We start from the raw sequence: 26,729 nt of genomic DNA, 5'->3' as shown, positions 1-26,729 counted from the left end.
TCTCAATACCCGCTCTTTATGCTAAAGTTTGAATTTTTGTTCTAATTCCTTGCGAAAAACCCCTGAAACACATGGGTCGTCTTATTAGAATCAGGAACTTTTTCAAAAGTACTAAAACTTTAGCACGAAGAGCGAAGTATTGGGAGGGGGGCAGCCTCCTTAAATATGGAATAATATTTGTTTGTTTCAAATTTTACTGTTGCTACTTACTGTCAGTTGGAAAAAAAACTTGTTGTCTTATTTAATTTATGATAAGGTGATAAGGAGAGACAGGCTGAACATTTTAAGGTGACGAACCCCCCCTCCCAGAAAAAAAAACAAGCAGGTCCTGATAGTACGGTAAAGGAGTTCTTTAAAATATGATGGATACGAAGTTAGAAACGAGGTATTCAAAACACTTAATGCGATCTCGAATAGAGGGGAAGTAGACACTGGTTTCAGAAAAATATTAAACACATAGCAAGATAATGTTTAATCACAAAAACACAGATATTAAACAAATTAACAAAATATTAAAAAAAGAAACCCTGTAGCTTCCAGGCACACAGACAATGGGACCTTCCGATCTGTGCCTCCCCGTTGAGAGATACACTAAAAGTAAACTGAAATGACACTGACATATATTCACGCACTGTTTTTGGACGAGCCAACTCGGGTACCATAATATAACCTTGAAAGGTTTTATTATTTGACAAGTGTAGCGTATAAATAGGGGGATATATTAAGGTCTCGAAAAAACACTTAAGTATTCAATCCACGTTTATTAGTATACAATGTGTTTTGACCGATATCTATTTAAAATTGGTAGATTTGACTGGGAATGATGGTAATTATTGAATCACGGCGAATTGCAAAGGTAACAATCTAGGGGGATGTCAAAGTTAACCCAGGACTGGTAGTCATATGGTGTTCTACCAGGGCTGGTAGAACACCAGGGCTGGTAGTCATATAGTACACCTAACAGTGGTGCACAATGCCCCTTACTCAAATAATTATAATAAGTTATTTTCTGCTTTTTTTGGGAAGATCGAATAATTATTCTTTTCATCTTTTTGAATTTTTTTTACTTCTTAATTTTCCACAAGCAGGCTTAGAATTGGGACAAAAATTTGATTAAAAATTCATTAATTAGAAATATGTATTAATATGAATTTAAATTCGTTAATTTAAATTGTTTAATGAAATAAAAAATTTTAATTAATAAAAGTTTAAAAATAAAAATTTGTTCATTAATAGAATGAATTAAATTTGTTGGTACTTGGGCATTATATGGGAATTTCTAAAAAGTCAAGTATGGTTAATGTTAAGGTACCTCCCCTCCCCCTAAACCCCAAAAAACAACAGTTTAAATATCGTATACGCAATGAAAACCACGCTATGCATTCCATTACTTTATAGCGGTGTTTTGAATTAAGCCGTCAAAAAAGGGGTTTTTCGTGACTGTTTTCCTTGTAACTGCCCATATAATGCCCAAGTACCAATTTTCTTATCTTAATTCATTACTTATGAATTAAGATAAAAATTTAATTAAAATTGTGTTAATTATTTTAATAGATTAAGATTAAATCCCTAAGCTTGGTGCACTTTTTTTTAAGTTTTTTGCTTTTTAAATATGCAAGGTTATTTTTTTAAGCACATAATAAAGGTAAAAATAGGAGATAAGCCTCTTCTTCTTTTGCAGTATTTTCAACATCCGACTTCACAGATGAAGATCGTCCTTCTATTGACATTGACAATCGAAATTTTACCGAGTGCTACTATCGTGGGCTGCGAAATCCTCCATCAAGTGAAGATGCATACAAGACTGCTCCAATGTATTGGACAATTTTTGCTGTTCGGCTCTGTTTCGTCTTGGTTTTTGAGGTAGATTTCATCTTCAAATTTATAACTGGACGTGAGCAATTGCGCAGGAGAGGGGGCTTAGGGGACTGGTTTTCATCAGAAATCTCATGATTCTCTAGATTTTTCCTGTAGTTGCCATGTTTTTTGGGTGATTTTTGTTAGTTTGCTGAATTCTTTCCTCCCGGTTCGAAAAAAAAATGTTTCGGACTAGCTTTGTATGTATCAACATCAGAATAATTTAAGGTCAGACTATTCTAAAAAGAGACAACCATCAAATGGCTCGAGGTGACGAGTGGTAAGTAAAGAACAACTTGTGCCAACAGCTATTGACAACAAAGAATTTTGATTACAAGACAAAGACAACAAGGCTAACAAGACAAAGAATTTTGATTACAAGACAAAGCCAAAAAGCCAACAAGACAAAGAATTTTGATAACAGCATGTACATAAAAACGTAAAAAATAATTACTAAGAAAAACCACCAGAAAAAACCACTAATAATAATAATAATTTTTCTGGTGGTTTTAAACATTTAAAGCTATAAGTTTAGACACACCCGTCGAATGTTGGCTGTATAAATAAATTTGTATTAATCATAGGCAGCGCGCTAGCGCTGCCTAAGTAAAGAACGATGTGGGCACAATGTGTTTTTGTTTTTTTTGTTTTTTTTTCTCCATACCCGGGCACTTCGTATCGAAAGAGTTGTCGTATAAAGTTTGAAAAGGGCTAATTCGATTGGAAATTGGAGTGGCTAATGCCCTTTTTAATAGTCGAAAGTGATTGGAGGGCGACTAGCCTCCCTCCCCCCCACGCCCCTCATTCCCCCAAATATATCCAATCAAAATTTTGAGATAGCCAATTTTGTTCAGCGTAGTTGATTTCCAGATAGAAAATATCTTTTGAGGAGGACACTCCCCCACAACCCTCAGGGCGAGGGTTTTAAGTTATGCCTTGGGGGCATATAAGGTTTTTATAGAAGGCGTTGTCGTAGAAACTTCAAAAAAGGCTCATTCGATTGGAAATTCAAAGGGCTGGTGCCTTTTTAATAGTCGAAAGTGATTGGAGGGCAAATAGCCCCCCACGCCCATCATTCCCCCAAACACATCCAATCAAAATTTTGAGATAGCCATTATGTTCTGCATTGTTGATTTCCAGATAAGAAATATGTTTTTGAGGAGGACACTCCCCTACAACCCTCGGGGCAAGGGTTTTAAGTTATGCCCTGGGGGTATATAAGGTTTTTATAGAAGGTGTTGTCGTAAAATTTGATTAGAAATTGAAATGGCTTGTGCTCTTTTTAATAGTCGAAAGTAATTGGAAGGCATCTAACACCCCTTCCATGCCCACCATTTCCCCAAACACATTCAATCAAAATTTTGAAATATCCATTTTGTTCCAAACAGTTAAAGTTCAGGAAATTATACCTTTGAGCTGGACACTCCCCTCACAGTCTTCAGAGCATGGGTTATAAGTTATGCCCTGGGGGTATATACGTTTGTATTGAAATCTTTGTCGTAGAAGCTTAAACAGGGCTCATTCAATTGGAAATTCAAAGGTCTAGTGCCGTTATTAATAGTCGAAAGTGATTTGAGGGCAACTAGCCCCCTTCTCTCGCCCACCTTTTCCTCAAACACATCCAATCAAAATTTGTAGATAGCCATTTTGTTCAGTGTTGTGTATTTCCAGATAGAAATTATGCTTTTGAGGAGGACACTCCCCCACAGCCCTCAGGGCAAGGGTTACAAGTTGTGCCATGGGGGCATATAAGGTTTTTACTGAACGCGTCGTCGTAGAAACTTCAAAAAGGGCTCATTCGATTGGAAATTGAAATGGCTAGTGCCTCTTTTAATAGTTGAAAGTGATTCGAAGGCAACTAACACCCCTTCCACGCCCACCATTTCCCCAAACACATGCAATCAAAATTTTTAAATAGCTATTTAATTCAACGCAGTTGAAAGTTTTGGAAATTAGGTCTTTAAGGATGACAACCCATCGCCCCCCCACAAACCTCAGGGCAAGGGTTTTAAGTTATGCCCGGGGAGCATGTAAGGTTTTTTTTATTGAAAGCGATGTTGTAAAAACATCCAAAAGGGCTCATTCAATTGAAAATTGAAAGGGCTTTTGCTCTTTTTATAGTCGAAAGTGATTGAAGGGCAACTAACCCCCCTAACACGCCCACCATTTCCCCAAACACATCCAATCAAAATTTTGAGATATTCATTTTGTTCAACGCATTCGAAAGTTCTGTAAATTAGGTCTTTTAGGATGATAACCCCATCAGAGCTTTCAGTGCAAGGGTTGTAAGTTATGCCCTGGGGGCATATAAGGTTTATATAGAAAGTTGTTGTAGAAATTTCAAAAGGGGCTCATTTGATTGGAAATTGAAATTGTCCTTTTTAATAATCGAAAGTAAGTGGAGAGTAATTAACCCCCCTCTTACGCCCTCCATGTTTCCAAACACATTCAATAAAAGTTTAGAGATAGCCATTTTGTTCAACGTAGTTGAAAGTCCTGGAAATTATGTATTTAAGGATGACAAACCCCCCAGAGTCCCAGGGCGAAGGTTGTTAGTTATGCCCTGGGGGCATATAAGGTTTTTAATGATAGATTTGTCGTAAGAACTTCAGAAGGGGCACATTCAATTAGAAATTGAGAGGGCTAGTGCCCTTTTTAATAGTTGAAAATGATTGGACGGTAACTAACCCCTCTCTCACGCCCACCATTCCCCCAAACACATTCAATCAAAATTTTTCAGATAGCCATTTTGTTCAACGTAGTAGAAAGTTTTAGAAATTAGGTGTCTGAAGAGGACACCCCCCCAGCCCCCAGGGTGAGGGTTTCATGTTATCCCCTGGGGCATATAAGATTTTTATTGAAAGTGTTGTCGTATAAATTTCAAAAGGGCTCATTTGACTGGAAATTGAAAGGACTAATGACTTTTTTAATAGTTGAAAGTGATTGGAGAAACACTAACGCCCCTCTCACGCCCACCATTTTCCGAGACACATCCAAACAAAATTTTGAGATAGCCATTTGTTTAACATAGTTGAAAGTTCTGGGAATTAGGTCTTAGAGGATGACAGCCACCCTCACAGCCCTTAGGGTAAGAGTTGTAATTTATGCCATGGGCGCATATAAGGTGTTTATAGGAAGTGTTGTCGTAGAAACTCAAAAAGGGCTCATTCGATTGGAAATCGAAAGGTTTCGTGCCCTTTTTAATGGTCAAAAGTGATTGGAAGGCTTGAAATATTTCTAATAAAGATCGATGTGGGTATAATGTATTATTTTTTGTTGTTGTTGTTTAGACCAGGGCACTTTGTATCGAAGGAGTTGTCGTAGGAACTTCGAAAAGGGCTCATTTGATTGGAAATTGAAAGGGCTAATGCCTTTTTTAATAGTTGAAAGTGATTGGAGAAAGACTAACGCTTCTCTCACACCCACCATTTTCCGAGACACATCCAAACAAAATTTTGAGATAGCCATTTTGTTTAACATAGTTGAAAGTTCAGGAAATTAGGTCTTAGAGGATAACAACCCCCTCAAAGCCCTCAGGGTAAGAGTTGTAATCTATGCCCTGGGGGCATATAAGGTGTTTATAGGAAGTGTTGACGTAGAAACTCAAAACGGGCGCATTCGATTGGAAATCGAAAGGCTTAGTGCCCTTTGTAATGGTCAATAGTGATTGGAAGGCTTGAAATTTTTCTAATAAAGATCGATGTGGGTATAATGTATTATTTTTTGTTGTTTAGACCAGGGCACTTTGTATCGAAGGAGTTGTCGTAGGAACTTCGAAAAGGGCTCATTCGATTGAGAGAAAGGGCTGATACCCTTTTTAGGGCATCTAAGGGAAACTAATCCGCCTCCCACCCCCACCCTCCCATTTGACTTTATATTTAAAAACTAAATGTTGCCATAAGATTAAATCTAAATACACTGTGTTAATGCTAATTCTCAATAAGACGTCTCTGCAGTATCCCAAGAACGACTGAGGGTATTATGTTCAAACTTTTGGGGTTGCTTTTCCTCTTAAAATTTAACCAAATCATAATAGCGTAAGTGTATCCAATCTATCAAAGAAAGTAAACAGATTTTTTTGCGAATGGTACGAAGTTTTCCATTTCAGGTCAACTAGATGAGGTATGAAACTAAATTAAACACTTTTAATTATGTCTAGATTTTTAAGAGGGTGCATGTTGTTAAAAATTGCTGAAAATTTTTCTCCAGCATACAAATAGCAGGCCAATCTATAAATCTTTAAAAAACGAAAAGATTTAAACTATTATTTTTTTTTTCCCTGAAAAGACTATGTCAATATAAAACGAACAGAAATTAATTAAAAAAAACTTTTTCCACAAAATAAGTTTTTCAAAGAAAAGTAAAGAGCCCCGTAAAACCAAAAATGAGCAAAAATAAAACCAAATAATCTACCAAGCGTGAAACCACCACAAATCAGCATCGATAAATAAATGAAACCCAAAACGAACAGAAATTACAATAAATAACCGAGTCAAACTCAAAACGAGCAGAAAATAACATAAGTTGGGTTCAAGACCCCTATGCCTTCCCAAGGCTAGAAAATAATTTGCACTTTACAGAAAAAAATACAAATGAATGTGTATTGTCAGTTTAATTTACATATACTGATATTTAGTAATCAAAATCTTAAAATTTTTGATTTATTAAAGTTATAAAAGTAAAAATATTTATATTTTTTTCAGTAAAGTGCAAATCATGTTCTGGCCTTGGGAAGGCATAGGGGTTTTGAGCCCAACTTATGTTAATTTTCGCTTGTTTTGAGTTTGACTCGGTTATTTATTGTAATTTCTGTTCGTTTTGGGTTCCATTTATTTATCGATGCTGATTTGCGGTAGTTTCTCGGTTGGTAGATTATTTGGTTTTATTTTTGGTCATTTTTTGTTTAATGGAGTTCTTTACTTTTCTTTGAAAAAATTATTTTGTGGAAAAAGCTTTTTTTAATTAATTCTGGAAAAGAGCGAATTATCCCCAACTATTGACAGGATTTTGATGAAAGTTGTACTCAACTCAAAAATTGCGCCAAATCCTCAATGTTATGTCATGGTTGCAACTGCAGCTGCAACCTAGTAAAGGGCGAACCACAGCCCATAGTAACCAAAAGTTAAAAAACTTGTTTTGAAAAAAACTGTCTAGTGAAAAGAATTGTCATCAGACACTGACTCAGGAATGGTAAATATTATTTCGTTTTGTCTTAAAAAGTAAAAGTTTATTGCGAAAAGAAATCTATGGTGATTTCGAAAAAAGCCTCAAATCCCTCTAAAATGGCGTCAGATCAAAGTGAAAAATGTACCATTAAAATCAGTAAGGTCTAAAAAACTTTAAACAGGGAAATTACAGCCCCCCTCCTTGGACAACAAGGAAAATCACTTTTTTGCGCCGGTAGCACTGATCTTTCTCCCGTTTTTTTTTTTTTTTTGTTTTTTTTTTTTCAACAGGCCTAGCGGGCTACCAGGGCATCACAGAGAGATACCTGATAGCTCATTCAAAAGCTATTTCTCATATTTACGTGATTTTTATAGATTACGCCATCTGCAAGTGCCATATGGCACTAAAATGACACTTTGTGCCATTTCTGAAGGGGTGGCACTAGCAGGCTACCAGAACATCGCAGACAGATCTTTTATAGCTCATATAAAAGATGCTGCTCATATCTACGTCCTTCCTATAAATTCCATCATCAGCAAGTTCCGAATGGTACTAAAAACGTCACTTTTGGTACCGTGTCTCAAGTGGAAAAGCTGGGGCAATTGGGTTAACAGAACTTATAAGAGTTATGTGTAATGGCTCATCTGAAAGCTATTGCGAAGCCTGTTTGCTAATTCTAACGGTGATAATTGAGGGGGAGGGAGGTCCTTGCCCTCATAGTTTCTTGGGAGAATTTGCAATGAACTTTTTGTCATGGGCGAAGCATTAGCTGCAACCTAGTAAAGAGCGAACCACAGCCCATAATAACTAAAAGTTAAAAATTGTTAAAATGGTCTTTTTTCCTCTTTCTGTTTTTCAGGCCTAGCGGGTTACTAGAACATCATCAAAAGATGCTTAAAAGTTTGTTCAAAAGCTATTTCTCACATGTACGTGGTTTATATGTATCATGGTTTGTCCCTTCTTATCATTACTTTTCAGAAAATCCACTATTAATGCAAATGTGATGTACTCATTTTTTAAAGCATATTGGGGGAAGGCTCATTTTAAACCTAAAACTCATATCTACGTGCTTTTTATCAATTTTACCATCCAAAAGTGACATATAGCACTAAAAACGGCGCTTTTGGTACCACTTCTTAAGTGGAAGAGTTTGGAAGCATAAAACGGTACCAGGAGGAGAAGGGGTACCAGCGCTACGGGGCCCTATTGCTGCCATCTATAATAGAGTCTAACGGGACAGGGTCAATGCCACATTTTTCAAGGTCAATCAGGGGATGTTTCTAAGCCTATTGACAGCGAGACGAGATTTACGCATGCCCACTGAATACCTAACCTGAATCAATTTTATTGATCCACGAAGGGGACAGGATTTCCGGGAAATTGATTGCATAATCGAAGGGGACTAGATTTCTGGGAAATTGATTACATAATCGACGGGGATGTTTCTAAGTGTATTGATCCACTAAGGGTACAGTATTTCTGGGAAATTGATTTGCATAATCGACGGGGAATTCTATCATTAGCGGATTTAATTTTTAAATATGACTTCTCAGATCCTTTGATCTGAAAGTTAAATTAATATTCCATTTTTAAATATGGCTTCTCAGGTCTTTAGGTCTGAAAGCTAAATAAAGATATTACATCGAAACCATAATAGCTCAACTAGGAACATATTAGATTTTTTCAGAAATTCATACGAGATCAAGACAGATTGAATATATTTTACCCGGGAAATGATTTCCTGGTAAATTCAAATGTGACAGCGCAGGGATGCCGAAACAAAGGAACGCGCAGGAATTACTTTTAGGGGATTATTTGGGCGAAACAAATTAATCGGTATTTTAGAGATTTTTTGGGCGAAACAGTTTGAGAAATTTTAGAACATGATTTGAGGTGAAACTCTGTGGTCGTTATAATACACAAGTTCCATTTGAACAGTGTAGTAAGGTCCCCTACCCAAACCCCCAAGGGGCCCCGCCCAAATTTTTTGCCCCCACCATTTTTTACACTTTTTTTGGCGCGCTTGAGACACAGCTGGGCCCCCTCCCCCGGGCCTCCAAAGGGCCTCCTCCCCCCACTGGGACACCAAAAAGCCCCTTTCCCTCCGGCCCCCTCCCCCCATTTTTTAATTTTTTTTACGCACTTGAGACAGAGAAGGACCCCCCTACCCCGCCCCCCCCAATTTTTTCCACTTTTTTGCACGCTTGAGACACAGAAGGCCCCCCTAACTTCTTGGGTCCCTCCCCCCATTATTGTTTAGTCGTGGTTTAACATGTCACTGTTACATTCTCTTGATGTTTCAAAGATCATTTTGGATTTTTCATTGAAATGTAAGAGTTGGAATATTTCAGTAGTGTTTTGTCATGGTTTACCATGTCACTGTTACATTTTGAAGATGTTTCAAAGTTCATTTTTTGATTTTTTTTTTCTTTAAACTGTAAGAGTTGGAATATTTCAGTAGTGTTTTGTCGTGGTTTACCTTGTCACTGTTACATTCTCTTTATTTTCCGAATTTCATCTTGGATTTTTTTTTTCCTTGAAATATAAGAGTTGGAGTATTTCAGTTGGAATATTTCAGTAGTGTTTTGTCGTGGTTTACCTTGTTAGTGTTACATTCTCTTGATGTTTCAAAGCTCATTTTAGATTATTCTTTTGTTGAAATGTAAGAGTTGGAATATTTCAGTACTGTTTTGTCATAGTTTACCTTGTCACTGTTACATTCTCTTGTTGTTTCAAAGTTCATTTTGGATTTCATTTCTTAAAATGTAAGAGTTGGCATATTTCACTAAAGTTTTCTTATGGTTTACCCATCACTGTTACATTCCCTTTATGTATCAAAGTTAATGTTAGATTTTTTTCCCTTGAAATGTAAGAGTTGGAATATTTCAGTAGTGTTATGTCGTAGTTTACCTTGTCGCTGTTACATTCTTTTGATTTTTCAAAGTTTATTTTTGGAATTCCTTCGTTGAAATTTAAGAGTTGGAATATTCAGTAGTGTTTTGTCGTGGTTTACCTTCTCACTATTACATTCTCTTGATGTTTCAAAGTTCATTTTGGATTTCATTCGTTGAAATGTAAGAGTTGGAATATTTCAGTAGTGTTTTGCCGTGGTTTACCTTGTAAAATATATTCGATCTGTCTTGGTCTCGTATGAATCAAATAGTTTGTGGTAACGAACTGTAAGTAAGGAGCGACCCGGCTCAATGGTAACCGAAACTTTAAAAAACGGAATTTTCCGAGCTATATATTCTAACTAAACGGCCTTTGCGATTCAGGGGTTTGTGAACTAAAAAATATTTTGAATTTTAACATAAAGAGTGTGGTATTGACTAAGGGGAGAACCCCCTCGTATACGTAATAAAATATATGTAATAAAAAAACAATAAAAAAAACAAGCGATACGGCTCAATAGTAATCGAAACTTTTAAAGATGGAATTTTGATGTCAATAAATGTATCAAAATAATGGGCTTATAGTGCTGAGTCTGAATATATAAATTTTAGTTAGTTTAGTATTACTCATCAAAGTCTACGAGCCTGAGCAAATTTACCTGATATTTTAAAGATGGGGGAAACATCCTCTACAAGTGAAAGAATTTTAATGAAAATCACACCGTCAGATACAGTGTATCAGAAAACCTATTACATAGGTTTCAAGCTCATTTCTGCAAAAATCTGCAACTTCGTATTTTTTGCCAGAAGAAAAATATACGAATATATAGAAATATATAGAAGTTCTAAAAATATAGAAGTTCGTTACGTAAGTTAATTTGTAAATTAGGTCAGAACCAAATTTAGAAACAGCCATTTAGCAAAGGAAAAGTAAGATTTTTATGCAAATTTTGTTTACTTATTCAATGACGATGAGCCGAAATAAAAGCTGCATTAACTAAAAAAAGATCAGAAATTAAATAAAAAAAAACAATTTTTTCAAACTGAAAGTAAGGAGTGACATTAAAACTTAAAACGAACAGAAATTATTCCGCATATGAAAGGAGCTGTCCCCTCCTTAACGCCTCGCTCTTTTCGCTAAAGTTTGACTCTGTCTCACAACTTTATTTTTTAAAACAATAAAAAAACTTTAGCGTAAAGAGTGGGACGTTGAGGAGGGGACAGTCCCTTTCATATACGGAATAATTTATGTTCGTTTTAAGTTTTAATTTCGCTCCTTACTTTCAGTTTAAAAAACTTGTTTTTTTATTTAATTTCTGAAAAATGTAAGGTTTTCCTAGTTACACTATTACGGCTTCGATAGAATATTAATATTTATCTCTCAGACCTAAAGACCAGAGAAGCATATTTAAAAATTGAATATTAATTTATCTCTCAGACCTAAAGACCAGAGAAACCATATTTAAAAATGAAATCCCCTCATAACAGAATCCCCGTCGATTAGGCAAATCAATTTCCCAGAAATCATGTCCCCTTAGCGGATCAATACACTTAGAAACAACCCCGTCAGTTATGTAATCAATTTCCCAGAAATCTAGTCCCCTTCGATTATGCAATCAATTTCTTGGAAATCCTGTCCCCTTCGTGGATCAATAACATTGATTCAGGTTAGGTATTTAGTGCGAATGTGCAAATCTCGTCTTGGAGTCAATAAGGTTAGAAACATCCCCTGATTGACCTTGAAAAAGGTGTCATTGACTCGTTAGACTCGATTATAGATGGCAACAGTAGGGCCCCGTAGCGCTGGTACCCCTTCTCCTACTGGTACCAATGCAATAATTACGGTCCAAAGCCCTTAACTGGTGGTTTATAAAACCTTTCACATATACTCCCCCTCCAGACCCTCTTAGTATGTTTCATAAATTGCCTACTCATTTTAAAAGTAAAAAGTTATTGCGAAAAAAAAATAACTAAAACTAAAAACTTTTCAACTGAAAATCTACCAAACATTAAGCTTGAAGGATCAACAGTTTTGAATTGAACCGTCAAAACTTCACTCTGCGATGAAGCCTGTGTGCTAATTCTAACGGTGGTAATTGAAAGGAAGGGAGGTCCTTGCCCTCATAGTTTTTTGCTCCCGCCTAGGTTTGGAAAAACACCCTTTTTTGTCATTTCAATGGAAAAGGCATTTTTTCATTTAAAAAATGGGGAAAACAACCGAAAGTGCACTTTATAGTCATCTGCTATCAAGTCAAATTTTATAAAAACGATTAGGTATAAATATAAGCTTTTAAATGAGCCCTTAAACAGCTCTCTTTTGTTACAGTAGCCTTCTAGTTTCTGCTAGTCAGTAGGTGATTTATAAAGCCCTGTTTTCATTATGGCTTTTTCAGGCGAAGTCGGTCGAATAAAAACAGCTTTTTGCTCATCGAAAAACAAATGTTCCTGAAAAACATGTATTGTTTTGTGAAGTATGGATAATGAACTTTACTTTTTAGACTGAAAGTTTGTCATAGCTGTCAAGGTGGTTTACAGTATTTTCTAGAGGTGTCTTATCTCCCCTAGATCGCTGATAATTAAAAATTCTGTTAAGAATAAGTTTTCAACTGAAACTAAGAAGTGATATTAAAACTTAAAACCAACATACATTATTCCGTATAAAAAAAAGATCATGGCAGTGTCGTTTTTACATTAAATTTTAATAAAAAAAGAAAAAAGATTAGATTAAAAAAATAAAGTTATCCCGGAGTAAGTAAAGAGCGAAGTTGAAACTTAAAATGGACAAAATTACTACTTCACAGCCTATCTATTATACACCAATAAAATTAGTACAAATAAACCAACTAATTATGTTTCCCTATGCTTTTAAGATTATAAAAAAACTAGCTCTTTACTGAAAACACAAAGTAATTTAGGAGTTTCGGTACAGTAAAAGCAAACAAATTAAGGACACTTTTACAGAATAAAAATGTTATGAATCCCTTTTTAGATAAAGCAGCAAAACATTTTGGATTGTTGCCTTTTTTTGCGTTTAATTTGGTATCACTTCTGCACAATGGCTCAGTTCAATGACTGGCTTACGTTTTGGTTCTGAAAAGGAAATGTCATGATTAGTTTGCACGATTTCTAGGTGTTTACCCCCCCCCCCACCGGCGATTATCCCCTGGAAAATAACCTCCGAAAAATACCCCCCTCGGAGAATACCCCCCAGAAAATACCCCCCGGAAAATAACCCCACTGAAATTATCCCCGCGGAAAATACCCCCGGAGAAGCCCCCTCCTCCCCCATGGAAAATACCCCTGGAAAATACCCCCCCGAAAATCCCCCCCCCCGACAAAAATACCCCCCCGTGGAAATTAAACCCCCCCCCCGGAAAGTACCCCCAGGAAAATACCCCCCTCCCCCACCCCGCCGTGGAAAATAAGGCTGCCCAAATTTGGGAATTTTATTTGAGTTTTTTTGTTTTTTTTCGTAGGGAGAAGTAATTTAGGTACCAAGGCCGTATCCTGGGGGGGGGGGTGTACCGGGTTTGAACCCCCCCCCCGTCCCCCGAAATTTTTTACCGACTCGAAAATAAATCGAAAATTAGTTAAACATAGCTAAAAATCAGTATAATTAGTGAAAAATGAGTTAAAAATTAGTAAACCCCCCCCCCCCAAAAAAAGGAAAAAATTAGTAAAACCCCCCTGAACAAAAATCCTGGATACGGCCCTGTTAGGTACTTATGTATTATACACCATTCACTCAAATTTACGCTGTGTAAAACTCGAGAACAAACCGGTTTCTTCGTTAGTTTCTTTCAGCTTAACGTGAGACAAGACCGAATAGATGGGAAATATATAATGAAATACATAAATTTGGGCTATATATTTGCACATAGGGGGGGGGTGAAGTATTTGGACAGTTTGAATTCGGAAAACAATTCTTACTTCATAATATGCCGAATCATTGTACCTAACACATTTTGCAAGCAGACCCGCTATACTTTACCCCCCCCCCCCTAATGTGCCAATATATAGTCCAAATTAGTTTCTAAAGTAACGAAGAAACTAACGCAAATTAAGAAACTAAGAAAATGGCTTGTTCTAGAGTTTTACACATCGTAAACTTAAGTGAGCGGAGTATAATACACAAGTACCGGAATTTTTCATGGACAGAGAGCCGGATTTTCCGGTATTATTTAAAAAAGATTAGAAATTAAAGTTTAAAAAATAAGTTTTTTTAATTGAAAATAAGGAGCAACATCAAAACTTAAAACGAACAGAAATTATTACGTATATGAAAGGAGTTGCCCCTTCTACAAGACCTTGCTCTTTACGCTAAAGTTTTGACTTTTTGTCAAAATTCTTTAAGAACGATGCATGAAACACAATGGCCGTTTATTTACAACAATAAGCTTTGTTCTAAAATTCCATGACAAAAAACTTCAGCTTAAGGAACAAGGTCTTGAGGAGGAGGCAAACCCTTTCACAGACGTAATAATTTCTGTTCCTTTTAAGGTTTGAAAAACTTTCTTTCGTTTGAAAAGCTTACTTTCATTTGAAGAACTTGTTGTTGTTTTTTTGTTTTTATTTAATTTCTTACAGATTGTATTTGTTAATGAGAAACATACGGAACAAGTTTTTTAAAGAAAAGTAAAGAACCTCACTAAACCAAAAATGAGCAAAAATAAAGTCAAATAATCTTCAAAGTAAAAACTATAGTCTAATAGAAAAAAGCAAATTTTTATAAAATATTTTTTTATGTGAAAAAGACTATGTCAATAAAAAATGAGCATATATTAATTTAAAAAAAAATTTCTACAAAACAAGTTTGTCAAGTAATAGTAAACAGCTTCGTTTAGCCAAATAGGAGTAGAAATAGATTCAAATAATTTTCCAAGCGTAAAACTACCACAAATCCCCATCAATAAATGAATTAAATCCAAAACGAACAGAAATTATAATAAATAACCGATTCAAACTCAAAACAAGAAAAAATTAACATGAGTAGGGCTGACACCCCCCCCCCCCACCTCCTCAAGACCAGAATATAATTTGTACCTTACTGAAAAAAATATATTTTGAATGTTTTCACTTTTCTAATTTAACAAATAAAGAAGTGTCAAGACTGTAAAGAAAAGATATCAGAAAATGTATATTAAACTGACAATACACCGTTGTCAGACATGGGTGTTGTCAGCCATTCTGCTTTTAATTTTTGTTCGTCTTGAGTTTGACTATATTATCTATTATAATTTCTGTTAGTTTTGGGTTTAATTCATGTATTTATGGTGATGTGTGGTAGTTTTACGCTTGGAAAATTATTTGAATTTATTTCTACTCATTTTTAGCTTAATGAGGCTGTTTGGGCTACTATTCTTTGACAAACTTGTTTTGTGAAAAAAGTTTTGTATTAATTTCCATTCATTTTTATTGACATAGTCTTTTTCATATAAAAAATATTTTATTTCTTTTAAATTTCTTCTATTAGACTCCATGGTTTTTACTTTGAAGATTATTTGACTTTATTTCTGCTCATTTTGGTTTAATGAGGCTCCTTACTTTTCTTTAAAAAACTTTGGTTTCCCAACTGAAAGTGAGGAGCAACATCGAACCTTAAAACGAACTGAAATTATTACATATATGAAAGGGGTTGCCTCCTCCTCAAGACCTTGCTCTTTACGTTAAAGTTTTTCTTATAGAATTTTAAAACAAATTTTATTGTTCTAATTAAACGCTCTTAAAGAATTTTGACAAAAGTCTAAACTTTAGCGTAAAGAGCAAGGTCTTGTGGAAGGGACAACCCCCCTTATGTGCAAATATATAGCCCAAATTATATATTTCCCGTCTATTATGTCACTTGACTTTGTCTTTTCTCGTTCTAACCTGAAAGAAACTAACGAAGAAACCGGCTTGTTCTCGAGTTTTACACAGCGTAAATTTGAGTGACCGGCGTATAATACACAAGTACCAAAACTCCTTTCCCCGACGAAAAAAAAACTCAAATAAAATTCTCCAATTTGGAAAGCCTTATTTTCCAGGTCGGGGGGTTATTTTTATCGGGGGGGGGGGGGTATTTTCCTCGGGTGTATTTTCCACGGGGTATTTTCCGGGGGGGGGGGTATTTCCCCATAGAGGTATTTTCCGTGGGGGGTATTTTCCTTGGGGATAAACGCTAGCCACCAGTTTGTACACAAGTTCGAAGTAAAGCCATCTTGATAGTATTAGGACTATAGACTAGCTTTAGAATAGTATCATAGCTTGAAATTCACTGTTGCATAGAGAGAAATACTCAGATTTTACAGTTCATATTATGTCTTATTTGATCTTCATTTCAAGTATTACTAAAGCATATTTCTTACAATTTAAGACTGTATATTACTCACTATTGGTATTATAGCTGGCGAGACCAAAATGCAACTTGATAAATCAATCCAATATTTCTGTATGCTGTTTAATTACTTCGCGGTTTTTAAAAAATATTTAATTTTACGCTTATGTTCTTGAGATAATTTTAATTGTATACTGAAATTTGCGTATGCCACAACTGGAGTAACGTTATGAAAAACTTTATTGATTAGTTTATTGTTGTTTGCTTACATACTGACTTTTAGCTCTCAAATCGATATTCTTTTTCGTATAAGTGATTTTTGTGTTTTAAGTAAACAGCTTGTTTTTATAATCCTAGCCGCATAGGGAAACATAATTAGTTGGTTTATTTGTACTAAGTATATTGATATAAATTAGATAGGCTGTGAAGTAGTAATTTTTGTCCGTTTTAAGTTTCAACTTTGCCCTTTACTTTCCTCGGAAAAACTGTGTTTTTTTTTAAATCAATATTTCAAAGGGTGCATTTTAATACCAAAACATCCCAACTTTCACTGAGCCTTCAGATAAATTTATAATTAGTTCTGAACGAGAGACGAGGGAAGGGTGGAGATGAAATTGATAAATAGTCTCCGGGGCCGTATCCAGGATTTTTGTTTGGGGGTTATTTTTTTCGGAGGAGAGGTACAAAAAAGAATTTAAGAAATGTATCAAAAATGTGGAATTGGAATTTTATCCCTCTTGATTTCTGAGAATATTTCTGGCCTACTCTGTTATTATGAAAGAAAAGAGTATCATTAAACGCAAAACGAACAGAATTTATTCCGTATAGGAAGGGGACTTCTCCTTCCTCATTCTCACCCCCCCCCCTATAGTCGCAGAAACTTCGGAAGGTGCTCATTCTATTAGAAATTGAGAGTTCTAGTTCCTTATTTATAAATCAAAAGTGATTGGAGACCAACCAACCATAGGGGGGGGGGATATCCGCAGGGGATATTCTTCGAGGGTATTTTCTGGTGGGGAAGTATTTTCCGGGGATTTATTTTCTGGGGGGTAAACGCCAGCTCCCTTAAAATGCATTGTTTGAGGTTTCTTCCCCCTTTCTAACTTGGAATAAGGAGTTCTCCATTTTAAGTTGCTTCGTCCCGACTATAGATTGACTCCATGTTATTCATTTTATCTGCTGCTGTTTTTCCACACTGTTAGCTTTTTCAATTCCTTCAGTTCGAGTTTTTATTTCATTTTACTTCCCGGGTTGTATGTTTCTGTGTTTTTATTTTTATGCAGTTTGTTTCGTTCTTATTTTTATTCAGAAAGTGTGAACATGTTTACTTGGACCTCTCTCAAGGAATTTTTCTTGTGAAAAATCCTTTACCATCTCAAGGAGTCTTTTAGAATCTTTAATTCCTATAATTTGAGCTTTATTTCTTTTTACTTTCCGCATTGTCTTTTTTTGTCTTTTTATTTTTATCTGGTTTGTTTCGTTCGCATTTTTGCTCAGAAAATATGATGAACTGTTTGATTCCATTCACTTTTATTTTTCAATTTTGTTGCTGAAAAAGGCATATTAAATCAAATAGTGTAAGCCAGAAGTCACGCGGCTCAATGGTTAACGAAACTTTAAGAAACGGAAGATCAAAAGAATCGGTTTATTATACTGAATTAAAATATGTAAGATTCTTTATGTTTAGCGTTACCCATCAAAGGTTACGAGCCTGATAAAATTTGTCTGATTTTCGAAGAAGGGGGAAACAACCCCAAAAAGTCCAAGTATAGAATGTTAATTAAAATCATACCATCAGATTCTGCATATCAGCGAACCCTACTGTAGAGGCTTTAAGCTCATATCTGCAAAAACGTGAAATTTTGTATTTTTTGCCAGAAGAAAGACCACAGATGTGTGTTTCTTGCGTTTTTTTTGTTTGTTTTTTCCCCATGGGTGATCCTATTGAACAAATGGTCCTAGAACATCGGGAGATGGCTCATTCAAACGGAAATTAAAAGTTTTAGTGCCCTTTTTAAATGACAAAAAGATTGGAGGGCAACAAGCCCTCCTCCCATGCCCCCTTTTTTCCAAAATCGTTCAACCAATATTTTCAGATAGCCATTTTTTTTAGCATAGTTGAAAAGAATGCTTTTGGAGATAACATGACCCCCCACAGTCGCTGGGGATATGTTTTTCAGATATAAAATTTGCCCATTGTTTACGTATAGTATTTTTGGAAAGTATACAGACATTTTTTCGGGAGGGGGGATTTTCGCTTTGGGTGGGCGTCCATAGGCTGAATTTTCCGTGGAGAGGGAAATTTCCGGGGTTGAATCTTCCAGGGGAAATTTTATACTGGGGAGATTTGACAGAATTGCTATACAAAATTCTTTTTATTTGCCTTTCTCTTTGCTTATTAAATTTTGCATGTGGAGATGTTCCGGGGGAATTGTCCGGGGAAAATTTTTAGCGGATTTGGATTTCCGGGAAAAAGTTTCACAGCAGGGGGGGATTTCTTTAATGATCGAAAAAATATTAAAAATTGAAGTCTTTTTCAATTGAAAGTATGCTAATCAGGCTGAATCGTCCGCAAAAAATTGTTCGGAGGGGGGATTTTTCAGTGAGGGTTGAATCGCCCGGACAGAGATTTTCCGCAGAGAATTTTCCAGGGAGATTTTCCGCGTAAGGAATTTCCCAGGGAGGAAGCCCCTAGCACCGATTATAACAATCCCAAACTTGAATTATTGTACCAATTTGCAGAAATTGAACACAACACTTCTTAGCTAAAGCCTGGCTTTAGTCGTTTGTAACAAAGAGTGGAATGAAAACTATCGTCAATCAAAGGGATTTTCCCACAATAATCAGTTTCGGGCCTCTTCCTTGTGAGATTGCGATCAGGACAAAGGTTATCACAGTTAATTAGTCTGATCAAACAGTTCGTAGTAACGAACTGTAAGTACGGAGCAACCCGGCTCAATAGTAACCGAAACTCTAAAAACAGGAATTTTGATACCAATAGATACATGAAAAGAATCAGGTTTTTATGCTGATTTCAAATATATAAGTTTCATCAAGTTTAGTCTTCCCATCAAAAGTTACGAGCCTGAGAAAATCTGCCTTATTTTTGAAAAAAGGGGGAAATACCCCTAAAATTCATAGAAATGAAAATCACACCATCAGATTCAGCGTATCAGATAACCCTATTGTAGAAGTTTCAATGAAGCTCCTGTCTGGAAAACGTGGAATTTTGTATTTTTTTGCCGGAAGAAAGATCACGGATGCGTGTTTATTTTATTGTTTCTTTTTTTCAGGGGTGATCGTGTCGACCCAGTGGTCGTAGAATATCGTGAGAGGGCTCATTCGAGAGGAAATTGAAAGAGTTAGTAACATTTTTAAGGGACCAAAAAATTTGGGCGGCAACTAGGCCCCCTCCCACGCTCATTTTTTCCCAAAGCTACCCTATCAAAATTTTGAGATACCATTTTTCTCAGCATAGTCGAAAAGTCTGATAACTATGTCTTTGAAGATTACTTAATCCCCCACAGTCCCCGGGGGAAGGGCTGCAAATTATGAACTTCACCCATTGTTTACATATAGTATTGGTTATTGAGAAGTATACAGACGTTTTCAGGGGGATTTATTCTGGTAGGCGGGAGGGGTTTACGTGGGAGAATCTTTCCATGGAATGAGTTTTCATGGGGGAAGGGACATTTCTATGAAGGGGGTGCCGGATTTCTCATCATTATTTAAAAACGATCAGAAATTAAATCAAGAAAACAAGTTTTTTGAACTGGAAGTGAGGAGCAACACTAAAACTTAAAACGAACAGAAATTATTACGTATGTGAGGGGGATCGCCCCCTGGTCAATGCCGCGGTCTTTACGATAAAGTTGTTTTAGTACTTTCAAAAGAGCTATTTATTCTAATTAACCGGCCTTTGTGATTCAGCGGTCATTCATAAAGAATTGGAACAAAATTCGAGCTCGATAGGTCTGATCCTGAGGAAGGAAGCTAGTATTAAAGGAAATGGACTGGGGTAGAAATTTTAAGGTTCAATTGTGTTTTAAGGCCCAACTACACAGATCAGGTTTTAGAACTGATCTTGGGAGGAAGATTCTCCCTAGACTTATATTCTACCTTATTGTGAGGGGAAACGTTTTACATTATAACTTATTTCATAAGGGAAGAGTCTTCCTTATATGTAGGCATTTCCTCAAATATCGTCTATTTCTACTTTAAGGCATGTTTTATTTGGCATATCTATTGGCTATAAAAAAAAACAAAAAAAAAAAAAAAAACGTCATGCTAAAACGGCAAAGATTCTACGGTAAAGATTTACTTAGTCTGATGTAAAAGCTGTAATATTTCTTGTTGACACAACATGGTACGGTAACATGCTTCAAGATTTAATAGAATTGTTTATAAAAGAACCTGCAGATGACCTGGAGATGCCATTCCGTTACCGCAAAGTGACTTGAACTCACATCCTACTGTAAAAACGGTAAATAACGGTAAACATTCTAGTTAATTTGAATTTATTGTCATTGTTTGTTTTTTTCTTTTCTTCTAGCACTTGGTTTTCGGTATCACAAGCCTGATCTCCATTATAATCCCTGATATTCCAGTTGAAATTAAGGATAATATAAAGCGTGAGATGCATATGGCTAGAGAAGCGATGAAAAAGGCCGGTAAATCCTGCCCCAATACAAATCTTTTGAGTTTTTCAAATAAGGTTTGTATTTCCATCCTTAATCGGAATTATTTTAGTTATTTCAACACCTAGCTATGGCTCCCACCAAGACCTTGCGAGATTCAACAGAGAAAAAAAAAAATGGCTGTATATAGGAGAATCTGAAGTAAAGCATTAAATTTGCTTGAAAAAAATTTAATTTTTAACCCTAATTAATTCCAAGTATTTAGAAATATCATTTTAAAACAGGTTCATTTCTGGGACAAGAGTTCAGATTGTTGTATATCGTACTTATAACCCATTTTCAGAAAATTCATCCCTTCTAGGGCATATTTTTATGAATTTTTGAATCTTTCGTGGGAAAAAAGCCTCTATTGCCCTCCCACATTTCAAACCTCTAAATACTGAATAACTGAAATATAGCATGATTTAAAAACAGGATACTACTTGGGGACCATTGGAGACCATGAGGGAATAACTCTTCCCTTCCCCAATTGGAGTTGTTAAATGCCATTTCCCATTAGAAATACTGAATAGCCGCGAGAAGGGTAGTTTTAAAACTAGGACATCATTTGAAGACCATGAGACCATTTAATATGCCATTAATGGCCATTTAATATGCCATGAGGCCATTTAATAAGCCATTTAATATGTTCTGTTGTGTCTGTACTACGTAATAACATATTTGTTTCCTTGTGAGTGTGTTTTAGCGGTTGAACGTTTATTGGTAGCCTTTTTTGTTACTTGAGAGGTTCAAATACCTAGTTACTGTACTTAAGTGTTATGTAATATGTACTTCATGAAATTTATCTGATGTGTCTGAACATCCTTATGACGAATGTATGTCCTGTGTGACAGTGTTCCAGTGGTTAAACGCTTATTGGTAATACTGGCTTATTGGTTAATCGGTACTTGAGGGATTCAAATGTCTAGTTACTGTACTTAAGTGTTATGTAGTATGTACTTCATAAATTTACCTGATGTGTCGGCATGTGCTTATGACGAACGGGTGTCCTTGTGACACTGTTCCAATGGTTAAACGTTTACTGGTAATATTGGTTTATTGGTTAATCGGTCCTTGAGAGGTTCAAATGCTTGGTTACTCTACTTAAGTGTTCTGTAGCACGTACTTCATAAAATTTACCTGATGTGTCCGCACGTGCTTATGACGAACGGGTGTCCTTGTGACAGTGTTCCAATGGTTAAACGTTTACTGGTAATATTGGTTTATTGGTTAATCGGTCCTTGAGAGGTTCAAATGCTTGGTTACTCTACTTAAGTGTTCTGTAGCACGTACTTCATAAAATTTACCTGATAAGTCCGCCCATCCTTATGACAAACGGGGGTCCTTGTAACAGCCGCTTCATGAGAATTATGCTTCAGAAAAACCAAATACTTGATTTGTGGTACTTCAGTTGGAGGTAGGTTTACTTCTAATGAATTTGTTACTTTGAGCTATATTGGCACTTCTGAGGTTCAAATATCTTGTATTTAATATGTACTTCATAAAAAAAATTATCTGATATGTCTGCACACCCTTATGACGAACAGGTGTCCTTGTGAAAGTGTTCCAGTGGTTAAACGTTTATTGGTAATATTGGTTTATTGGCTAGTTGGTACTTGAAAGGTTCAAATACCTAGTTGCTGCACTTAAGTGTTAGATGTGCTTCATGAGAATTATGCTTCAGAAAAACAAATAACTTGGATTTGTGGTACTTCAGTTGAAGGCAGGATTACTTATAATGAATTTGTTACTTTGAGCTATATTGGCACTACTACTACTACTACTAACAACTCATCGCAGCACCAGGCCGCCTGAGGCCAACACAGCTACGCACGCTCCTCCTCCACCAAAATCTATTCAAAGCCTCCCTTTTTACACCCGCCCACGAAGTTCCCATTTCCTTTAAATCTTTCTTTATGACGTCCTCCCACCCCAGACGGGGATGACCTGCTTTCCGTTTAGCCCTAGATGGTTGGCCGAAAAGAACAATCTTTGGCAATCTGTCATACTTCATCCGCACAACATGCCCTAATCATCTCAACCTTTCTTTCATTATAGCCCTAGAGAGCAGTATTGAACCACATTTTTCGTATAGCCTATTGTTTGAAATACGGTCAGTCAGCCGGGTACCCAGAACAATCCTGAAGCAATTTCTCTGGAAAACATCTAACAAATCTTTATCCGCTTTTTGGAGCGTCCATGCTTCAGAGCCATATTTGACCACTGTCATCACTGTAGCTTCTAAGATTCTAATCTTGGTTTGCAGACTTATCTTCCTATTCTTCCAGACTTTTTTTTAACTGTGAAAAAACACCCTGAGATACTTGGTTACTGTACTTAATCACTAAATTCAACATGCTAACCCATTTCTACTAAAGTCTTTTAGTGAAAATGGACGGTTTGCAAAATTTAGGGCAAAATTTAGTTGGCCACACCAAACCTGGAGCTATAGGCCTATTTACTAAATATTTCGACTATTTTGATCAAAATATATTTCTCAATTATTTTTCTGATACCATATGGGGAATAAATGAGCGCCCAGGACATTGAAGTGTAGTGCATTTGAGGAAAGGGATGAGGGCCCCCAATACAAAATTCTGGATTTAAAAAGGTGTGACATTCCCATCTTTTCTATTAAAAAGCAGCTGGAAAGAACGGCCTAAGTGCATAATTTGCATAATCATTTAGGAAACTAATCCTTCAGGAGTTATTCCATTACTTGATCTCCAGTCACTGTATATTCTTTCGTGTACATGTTTTACTTTTTTAAGCTTTATTGGGACCTCCCCCGGTCTCTTAGTGTTCAGCCATCTTTCCCCTCTGATCAGAATAATTATAATCTTTGTGATACAAAATTCATATTCAAGTTCCTTTTACTCCTTGTGTAAGGTCAGATTTTAATCCTTTGGTGGCGAGTCATATTATATGGAATAAGTTGCCTGAATCAGCTCGAAGGTGCCACTCGTTCAGTTCAGGGGCGGATCCAGGATTTTTTTTAGGGGGGGGGCGCAAAATAGGTTGATACGATAAACTTGCGTTAGGAGCAAGTTTAATTAAATCAATCTTGCGCTAATTAAGTAAATTACACTACTTTATACTACGTTAGGGGGCGCCCCCCTGGATCCGCCACTGATTCAGTTTATTCAAAAAAATTGTTAAAGATTATTTGGCTTCTTAGAAGTTATTTTTATATATTTATTTTTTTGTTTTTCTTATTCATATTTATCATTTTTTTACTGAAGTATATTTAATCTACTTAATTAGTTTAGTCTATTCAATCTATTTATTTTTGTTTTCTATAGTGTTACTTTTTTATATTTGCTTTTCTTCTCCTTTTTGCTGTTCTCTCTGTGAGTAAGTGTTTTCTTCTCTGAGAAAGTGACTCGTTTGTACCCCCACTTCTTTAGAGGCCAATGAGCCTTTGGGGGAATAGGTAAAGGTAATATTGCATGGGTATTTTATGATGAATATATCTTATCTTATTTGGGGTCCTTGGCTTCTTGCCCTCGGGTTTGTGTGAATCATAGCCCTTGGAGACATATTATTTTATCCTTTAAATGCTTTTGAGTGAAATGGCTAGCTAAAAAATTTGATCCAATATCACTTCGAGTTTTGGAGAGGCGGGGCGAACCGGTACAGGATGAGGGCTATTTGCCCTCTAATCAGTTTCGAACTTTAAAACAGATACCCAAACGAGTCTCCTGTCAAATTTTCTATGATCATTCTTTCTATAAATAGTGGCTGGGAAACAATGATAATGTTGCAGATTGCAGTGATAACAGTATGGGAAACAATGATAATGGTGCAGGTTGCAGTGATAATAGTATGAAGTGATAACAGGTTGCAGTGATAACAGTGATAACGTATGGGACAATACCATATAATGATGATAATGATGTAGGTTGCAGAGATAACAGATAATGATGCAGGGAAACAGTGATAATGGTGCAGATACTCGTTGGTCACTTAGTCAGCGCTAATGTCTCGACTATAATAGTACTTGAATTTCAACACTTGTAATGCATCTGGTACTTGGAATTGTATTTGTACTTAAGAGGTTGAACTGCCAAGATACTGCGCTTAAGTGTTAGATAATAAACACTTAATAAAGATCATGCTTCATTAGAATGACAACACTTGGAATGTGTACTAACGTAGTGGTTCAAAAATCCATACTTGTCTGGTTGCCCTGCAAATACTCATATTTTATATTTGCCTTATAAAAAATTTATTTCATTGAAACGAAAGTACTTAGATTACAAGTCTATGTACTATATTCTGTACATCGAAATGTATTCACACTCTTGAGATTTTAAATTACACTGTATTCAAGTACTATAGAGCATTAGTACTTCATAAGAATCAAAATAATCTTGTTACTTGAATTTTGTGTTGTAATAGTACAAAAGTACTTGTAACACGACCGAGAAAAAAAAATCAAAGGAAACCAACGATAGAAACGTGTTTTACACTAAACGCAAGTGTTTCCAGACTGCCATTATTAAGGACACAGGGGGGGGCAGGAATAGCAATTTCTTCCATTGACAGTGTAATTTTAAAAGTGATTAGTTGTATTTGATTGCACACACCACAGAACTAACTAGTGGTTTGATATCGGTACCAGGATTGCCACCACGGTCACTTCCTAAAGTGCTACAATTACCCAAATTTGCGTGCTGCAAAGCGATTTTCGATGCTTTAGTCAAAAAACTGACCGTAATTGTGCTGAAATAGCAATTTCGTGCTATTTTAGCATTATTTTAGCAACCCTGAGCACGTCCTACAGTGCTACACATAATAAAATAATGCTAAAATAGCATTTTCGTGCTACAGGTGGCAATATTGACTGGTACATGTCAAAAATGAAGAGCAGCAACTTGAACTAACAGCGTAAATAAGTTGCATTGTTGAAATATTTTATTTCGTTTACTTTAGCTGTATGTATTTTGATTTTTTTTTTTTTTTTTTTTTTTTTTAACTTGCATAGCCTACAGTAATTGCATATACTGTATTGTATATATTATGATTTGCAAGCGTTCGTTTTAATCACGTAAGTTTTTCAGGTTTTATTTTTTAGGTAATTAATTTTTAAAAAAATCTACAAAATAAGTTTTTCAAAGAAAAGTAATGAACTCCATTAAACCAAAAATGAGCAAAATAGAATTAAACAATCTACCAAGCGTAAGCGTATAACTACCACAAATCAGCATCAATAAATAAATGAAACCTCAATAAATGATGAAACCTAAAATGAATTATGAATATGTATATATGTGTATATATATATATATATATATATATATATATATATATATATATATATATATATATATATATATATTTATATTTATACTTTCTTATTAGTATTTTTTGTTTCAGGAGCCCGACAACTCTTCAAATGACTCGCAGAACAAAAAGAAAAGTAAAATTTGAAGAGGCAAAATAAAAAATATGCAGCCAAAAATCCAGTTTCAGTATTAAACAAGCACTGCCGATATGATGTTGTTCTGTTTTGAATAAAAGCTTTTTTCAAACTGGTTGTGTTTCTGCTATACACATTAGACGAACGATTTTTTTTTTTTTTTTTTTTTTTTTTTTTTTTTTTTTTAAAGACAAAGTACTTCGGACATACAGAAATATGGGTAGATAGATAGATGCCATGACAAAAAAATATATTTTCATTTTGAAGATCATTGTTTCTTTTGAAGATGATGACACTTTCTCTTGACATTATTGGTACTTCCGTGTATTAGCGACCACACTGTTGTTCTTAATCTGAATAAAACCAGTATCTCTGTCTGCATTCGGTGACAATTAGATTAGTCT

General features: G+C 35.6%; 1 protein-coding gene across 1 annotated transcript; it reads left to right on the top strand.

The window, feature by feature from the left end:
* Positions 1 to 1,687: 1,687 nt before the first annotated feature.
* LOC148953477 (anoctamin-7-like) lies at positions 1,688 to 26,431 on the top strand. Its single transcript, XM_089087707.1, has 3 exons — positions 1,688 to 1,863; positions 20,780 to 20,941; positions 26,283 to 26,431. The coding sequence occupies exons 1-3, from the start codon at positions 1,813 to 1,815 to the stop codon at positions 26,334 to 26,336; spliced, it is 267 nt and encodes an 88-aa protein (XP_088943833.1). The 5' UTR covers positions 1,688 to 1,812; the 3' UTR covers positions 26,337 to 26,431.
* Positions 26,432 to 26,729: the final 298 nt, after the last annotated feature.

Source organism: Artemia sp. Qi Xiang Cuo, chromosome 4 (genome assembly GCF_049724085.1).
Source record: "Artemia sp. Qi Xiang Cuo chromosome 4, ASM4972408v1, whole genome shotgun sequence".
Taxonomy (NCBI): Eukaryota; Metazoa; Arthropoda; class Branchiopoda; order Anostraca; family Artemiidae; genus Artemia; species Artemia sp. Qi Xiang Cuo.
The sequence above is the reverse complement of the archived record's forward strand: the minus strand, read 5'-3'. Positions and strand labels throughout refer to the sequence as shown.